The 7,254-nt window shown below is 43.1% G+C and overlaps 1 protein-coding gene across 1 annotated transcript; it reads left to right on the forward strand.

The window, feature by feature from the left end:
• The first annotated feature begins 2,882 nt into the window (after window positions 1–2,882).
• On the forward strand, window positions 2,883–4,590 carry LOC124171423 (enhancer of split mbeta protein-like). The gene is made up of 2 exons (XM_046550599.1): window positions 2,883–3,086; window positions 3,344–4,590. Exons 1-2 carry the CDS (start codon window positions 3,006–3,008, stop codon window positions 3,908–3,910), a joined length of 648 nt encoding a protein of 215 aa, XP_046406555.1. The 5' UTR covers window positions 2,883–3,005; the 3' UTR covers window positions 3,911–4,590.
• Window positions 4,591–7,254: the final 2,664 nt, after the last annotated feature.

Raw genomic sequence — 7,254 nt, forward strand, 5'->3', positions numbered from 1 at the left:
CTGCATCGATCAATAGCTTTTCATTCAGAAACATGGCTAATTCACCCTAATGGTTGATCAAACATTAAGGAACTCGCAATAACATAAACTCAAAACCTTTAGAAACTTCTGGTGACGAGGATTGGAGAGATAGTTTTTCTCAATTAAATTTATTATAAAACATTGAAATTATACGCAGGTAAATATTTCATTACGATAAAATGCACGTTTCACTTTGTTATGCATCTGTCACTGAAGGAAGAATTGGAATGGCTGGGATATAAAAGTAACGTGTTACGATGCGTACCATTGAATGTATTACCTCTAATTAGACAGGCATAATCATCTCTCTCCTCGAGTCGAATGATAGCGTTCAGTAAACAAATGACTACGTACCTGAGTAGGAATCTCTACCGCTGAAATTGATAGTCTTTGACATAATCGTAAAGACGGGAAGCACGTAACTCACCTATTTCAGAGCGGTTATCAGAGGCAGGATTTTAAAACGTAGATACTCTTCAGAAAATGGCGTCTTCTCTCCGTCTAGCCAACCAGTACTTCGTGGAAAAATAGACATTGAGTGTTTGTCATTTAAAAACATGTACATGTTCTACTCAATCAATACTAACATTCATTAATTCATTCAAAGGTTTATCAATAATTTATGTTAATCTTTTACTTTTTCTTCATATGACATATACTACGTTATTTGTTATATTTGTGGGATAAAATAAAAGTTTTCTGAACGTCCTAATGAGACGACGTGACGACTTCATCAGCTACATGCGGGAGAAATGATGGAGGTGGGATGAGAACAATCGACGAGGAACAGGAAGGCCCGAGATGCGTTAAAAAAGTATTAGGACAGTTAGCTCATGATGGTGCCGCAATTCGTTGCTTCGTATGCACGCATTGAACATTGTGCGCATTGCATGCTGTCGACCCCGTCCATCATGCTGCTTGGTGGTCGTTCTCACGGCTGGCAGTCGAAGATTCAGCCCAATCTTGCCGAGTTCTTCAATTCGATCAAATCAATCCAAGTTATTTTCAAATCATGTATATTATTCGGTCAGCGGCAGAAATTTTAGAGATCAAATTGACACACAACTCTTCTCATTGGCAAGGCTGAAATAGAGATTTCATGGGGTAGGAAACATTGTATCAAAGGTAGATATCGATTCAATGAAATGAGGAGATGAGTACTCGAGATTCGATCGAGGCGCCAGCGAAGAGATGCCATTACTACAAGCAGAGAGGTCTCGGAAAAACTTAAAAGAAAGTGAATCATTGTCGTGACAGTACTTCCGGATATTAGGGGTCGTATTTCGTTTTCATGTAACAGTCTCCTCACGGGGACCTTTGGTGGGATCGCGGGAGGCTGCGTGGACGCCAAGCGCGATTACACGGCCTCTCATCACTGCTCTTCGTGGCCTACCAGGAAAAAAGGCTATCCTAAGATAAATCTTCATTTCGCTGAACCCAGAAATAATTTAAAATTCTACCTAATAGTGGACTCTCCGTCACACCGAAAAATAGACAGTCGAAGTACAGTACTTCAGCCTGCAACAGACATTCGTAATTATTTGAACCAGAGGAACTGAGGAGAAACCCAGGGGATAGTACTGTCATAATAATCAGTATGAAGAGTACTCATTCATAAGAAATATCTTATTCTATTAAAACGCAGCCGCAATGTATGTAATCACTTACGTAACTAAATCGATCGACTTCGGAAAATCATAGTTTCTCGCTTTTCAATCACATCCGAGGCACCCAGAGAAACGTGAGAATTAGGGAAGCAATTGTACTAATAGAATACAATCAGAGACGGCAATATTCATCATCCACTTTATAATCTATCGTCCACTCGTCAGCAGGAATTTTACCAAGCGACATGTCATAGCAGAGGAACACCTTAACGTTGGTACCATAAGCACATATGATAATCAGCAGAAAAGCACATTTAGAACTACGGAATGAAGCTGATGCCTACTGAGCATTCTCGCTCATTGCATAGCTAATAGAGAAAACAGAAAAAGTAAATTCACACTTTTTTAGATGCTACGCCGGGTGGGGATGCATAAGCTTCTGGTAGAACAAGAGCCACGTGTTTGAACCTCAGAGTACATATAAACAAGAGGAATTGTCGGATTCTGCACATGAGACCAAGGTTGCAATGGAAAATTCGGATATCACGTGATGGGTCTGATTTCAAGGATAGCGTTTATTTCCTTGCTGCTCATCTCCATTGAAATTTCAAGTTCCCTGAAGTTTACTACGACTGACGAATAGGAAGTCTCGCGATTGAAAAAATATCTGAAATTTATTTATTTGCCCACTACTTCCATCTCTAATTATCATAAGTTGGGAGGTTTCGATGTTGGCCTCAGCCTTCGGTCATTGCGTAGTTCACTTGAGAGCGCTTGCGGAAATCTTCTCTGCGCTTTAAACCTGATAATGATACACAAGTTCAGTCCCTCATGATGACGCATACGAGTCGATAGCGCTCGCAACAAAACAAAATCCTTAGGATTTAAACAGCGTTATTTCATTATTACTCATGGCCTCGCAACTTACAACGATTGCTTTCTCCAACTCGATCCGTCGCATTCAATCCGCACGCCACGCGCTACCACGACTCCCGGCCAAAATATTTATCCCGCCCATCTCCCACCCCATTCCGCTACACATCCCCCATTCCTCCGCCGCCGCTGCCCCCCCGCCCCCGGAGGCACAGGTGGCGGCTGCTGTGGGAACATGGCCGTGGCTCGCTTTCCCACGCCCTTGGCAGGCCCCCTCCCCGCCGCCGGCTGACACGGGCCCGGCACACACCTGATGGGGTGGGAGAGCCAGGGGAGGGGGCGGCAGGCCGCGCGGCGCGCGCGATCGCCTATAAGAGGGGCTGCGCGCCATCCTCGGCACACATTCTCAGCCTAGCGCTCGTGGAATACGCATTGACGTGGAGGGAGACGGATACAGAGACTTCGAAAACTTCGTTTTGATAGTGATTGTGAACAGTCGTGACAATGCTGCACGAATCCACCGTTGTGACTTCCGTGGACATGGAGCCACTCCAGCCCATCTCTCGCACCTACCAGTATAGGAAGGTAAGCATCGAACTCCGGACTATACAATTCAAACTTAGCAATCCAGCTGGGTTGAGTTCCCTCAGTTATGCCCCGAAGTCTCTCCACTGAACTCGAGTGCGATCCGTAATGTTTAAACATGGAACTGGTCCACTCGAGATATTTCAATACTTCATTTGGCAATGAGAGATTTTCGTGAATTTTTGGGCTGTAGTTTCCCCTTCCTGAATGCCGCTGTCGAACTGTGTCTGACGTGTTCTTCTTCCTGTTCTCTCCAGGTTATGAAGCCAATGTTGGAGCGAAAGAGGCGTGCCCGGATTAACCGCTGCCTTGACGAGCTGAAGGAGTTGATGGTTGGCGCGTTGGCTGCCGAGGGCGAGAACGTCTCCAAACTGGAGAAGGCTGACATTCTGGAGCTGACGGTGCGGCATCTGCACCGCCTGCGCCGCACCCAGCGCCTCACCGCCTCGCCCGACCACGCCGACCGCTTCCGCGCCGGCTTCACCCACTGCGCCGCCGAAGTGTCGCGCTGCCTGGCCGCCACGCCCGGCGTCGACGTCCGTCTCGGCACCACGCTCATGACTCACCTCGGCCACCGCCTCAACGAGCTGGACGCGCCCGGCGCCCTCTCGCCGCTCACCGTGCAAGTGCCTGCCGGCAGTGGGCCTGCCGTGCCGTCGTTCGCCGCCTTCACGCCTCCCGGCTCTCCGGCTTCCTCAGCCTCATCGGCCGGCAGCTCGCCCTCGCCGTCCCCGTCGCTCACAGCCCTGCCCGGCCTGCTCAAGGTGGCCGACGAAGGCCGCGTGTCGGCCGGCGGCGAGGGCCGGGTCTGGCGCCCCTGGTGAAGTGTGTGCGCGCGTTGGTGGACGATAATGAAAGAGTTTATTGAAGTTTAGTGTGCAGGGAAGAATTTATTGCTGCCCGCACGTTGGCACAGACATTTATTTGACATTGTTATGATCTCACCCAGTCTTTCATAGTTCATTGCAAGTACACTATAGAGGTGGGAATATCGTATTTACATGCGATTTTTGTACGTTGATCTCTTATGCAAGGCCTTATTTTTTGCCGATTGCACAAATTATTATTCTGTTAATGCAAGATAAGGTGGCCTTAACAGAAATGGACCTAACAGAGAAATGTCTGATAGTATGAATATGCCTTTATATTGGATTCATGTTATGGAGAAGTTCTCCGAGATTGATATGTGCACTTTTGAAACATTTTTATAGTTCAAGAGTTATCAAGTATTTACCCTCTGATATTAAGTTTTTTAAGTGTTTGTGATAGCTCCGTGTAAGCCTCAAATTCTCACTTGAGCAGCTTGTGATATTTATGTACCTGTGATAAGCATTATGTAGGGCTTGCTTTCCCCAGTATATCCAGTTATTTTTACGGGTGTTATCCCGTTTCAGAGAGTGTTTAATGAAACCGTCAATTTGATGGCGGACATATTTACAGATATGTTATTTTGAGAAGCAAATCTGTGATACTTATATACAGAAATATATTGATAAAAAAATGATATCTTGCTTTTTAATGTTCTTAAACCCTGGCATTGTTTCCCTGGAGGAGTTACACCCACTTTCAATGTGTTATGAAGAATATTTCGCACCAATCAAATTAAATAATGAAGTTAATTGAATTCGAGATGGGGGAGCAGTGGATGACTTCATGACTTGATCTATCGTGAAGCTATTCGAAGTTTTGAGCCGGTGCTGAATTAAGACGTCAAAATTAGTACTGTTCTAGGTGGTAATTTAAGCATATTCTTGGCAACAGTTCTTCTAATATGCAACGCTGCTGGGGTGATGATGCACAGGAAGGGGCACTTGGTCCGCCCGAGCGATGACGGGTAGTTGGAGGATCCTGCAAGGTAATTGATTCATCATCTCCTCTCAAAGCCCAAATGCTGGCACCGAAGATCACTGGGTTCGCTACGACCATTTCGATCCTTGTCTTCTGGAGGTGCTCTCTTGAAATTAACGATTACTTCGGGTCTAGGGAATTAATTTTCTGGAGATGCTAAATTAGTTGAGCGCCAATGCGAAGATGGAGGATTCCCATTGTCCCGTGACTCGCATTAGACTGAGATAGAAAGGTTTGAAGGGTCCCACTTTATTCACAGGTATGCAGTTATACTTAATGGCCAAATTACCCCCCATTGCTAATTGTATAGAAATTCGTCAACATTTAAAAGCACATTTTGCAAACTTACGGCACACGCATAATAGACAGAAGCGTACTTGAGAATCCATTAATATAAACCAACTGATTTCATTCGCATGTAATGTTTTTCAAATTCTGTCCTTTTTAGCATTGAATTGACTGAAAACAGCGATTTTTTTAATCCTGGAAATCAAAATATGTTCCCAACTGGTCTGCTGCGAAGCATAACCCTCAGACCCCTTTGTTTGGTTCGCCATTTCTCAAAACCCGTACACGCATCTGAAATCAATTAGCCTTGAATGCTTACACTTATAGACGGCAGAGTTTGATCATTTTGCCGCTAAAATTCAGGCAATCAGTGAAGATCTTAGATGCTGGCTGAATCAAGAGGTACTTCTTACGAAACAAATATAGCTTTTGTTTACATCCGGTGATTGGGTCAAAATCGATAATTATTCAGTGACTTATTGAGTATGCGAGAGATTTTGTCATTATTTTGTTGATACATTTATTAAATTGTAGTGGGCATCAACTTTGTATACTTCTGTTTCGTTTTTATGGCTGCTTTTATATCCTGATTAAAATCTGGTGCAGTCACCGGCTTTTCGATTGGGATTTCTCTTTGTCGCTTATTTATTTTATCGCGAAAATATCACGTTCTGTTATCGCTTGCGCGGTTATAGGAAGTTTTTTTTTCTACTTATATACGAGCACTGTGATTGCTCAGTAATTCAAATTGGAATACAGCGTTGCTTGCAATGTTTAGCTTGCACTCGGATTTTCTGTTTTACTGTAGTATAAATGTACTCACCTCCGATGGAATGGATATCATCATAAGTACTCTCGCGGATAAAAAATATGTCCCGAATGGTTTTTATCGGTATTGTAAAAATTGCAATGTACTAAACGAATACTTTTTAAATCTAATTAGCTCCATTGCTCAACCAGAGCAACAAATCACACGAAATGTATTGAAAGAAACGGAAATAATGCCTGTAGGGACGATTTACTTCGATATATAACATAAGCAACGAAGCAAATGGATGAATAACCTTCTGTAAAATGACAGTGAATTATAAATTTCATTTTATAAAGGATGAGTAACAATACCTCCTACGGGAAATAACCACTCGTCAGAATCCATGCGTTTCCACAACACCGCAACCCTTCGATGGTTGCGTTATTTACTGATGATAATCTAAGACTTACAAATTTTACTGCCTTAACAATGCTTTTAGGCTCATAATTTATTTTGTATGTTGCGCCTGAATTTGCAGTTATATTTTGCTCCACAACAACATCAGGGCCGGCTGATCGGAGGCGCACATCACAGAACTTGTTTTACACAACACAGATTTTGTTGACAATATTAACCGATATTATTCTTTAAATTATATATTCAAAGAGAGTGATTACCGTTGTGATACATTTTCGTATATCTGCAAAACGACGTCTGACCACAGTTTTAGCTTGATACGATTCGGCGATAATACCGAAGAAGGATACAACTGGATTGTAGTTGAATTTAAGATATACTTCGCGAAATGTCCACAATTTCACCGAGAGTGTAATTTTTAGCGCAGAATCCAGAAAATCTATAGCATAACAAGGTCTTTGGCATTACTTACTAGCGGCTGAACATATACTTTCCCAGCAACTTCGCCCCCAATAGCATATCATCCGTCTTTTTTTCAATATGGAGCATTAACAAATTTCATTTTCTTTACACAACTCACATTAAAAACATTAAAACATGTTATAGTTTCATTAGAAAGGAGTTTTTAATGAAAAAATATTAAAAAAGTAAAAATCTCTTTGGAGCTACCCATCCCAATTGGCCAGGGGCTCATGAAGTAGCACTTCCCAGGTTTAAATGCTCACACGATCTAATCCGACCGCCGCACAGTGGGCTAGAATCGAAAAAAGCTGGCCAAAACCTCAAAATCAATTTTTTTGAGCTAGGAAGTTGAAACTTCGCATGCACATTCTCAAATAAATTGTGCATAACTACCCAGATTAT

Source organism: Ischnura elegans, chromosome X (assembly GCF_921293095.1).
Source record: "Ischnura elegans chromosome X, ioIscEleg1.1, whole genome shotgun sequence".
NCBI lineage: Eukaryota > Metazoa > Arthropoda > Insecta > Odonata > Coenagrionidae > Ischnura > Ischnura elegans.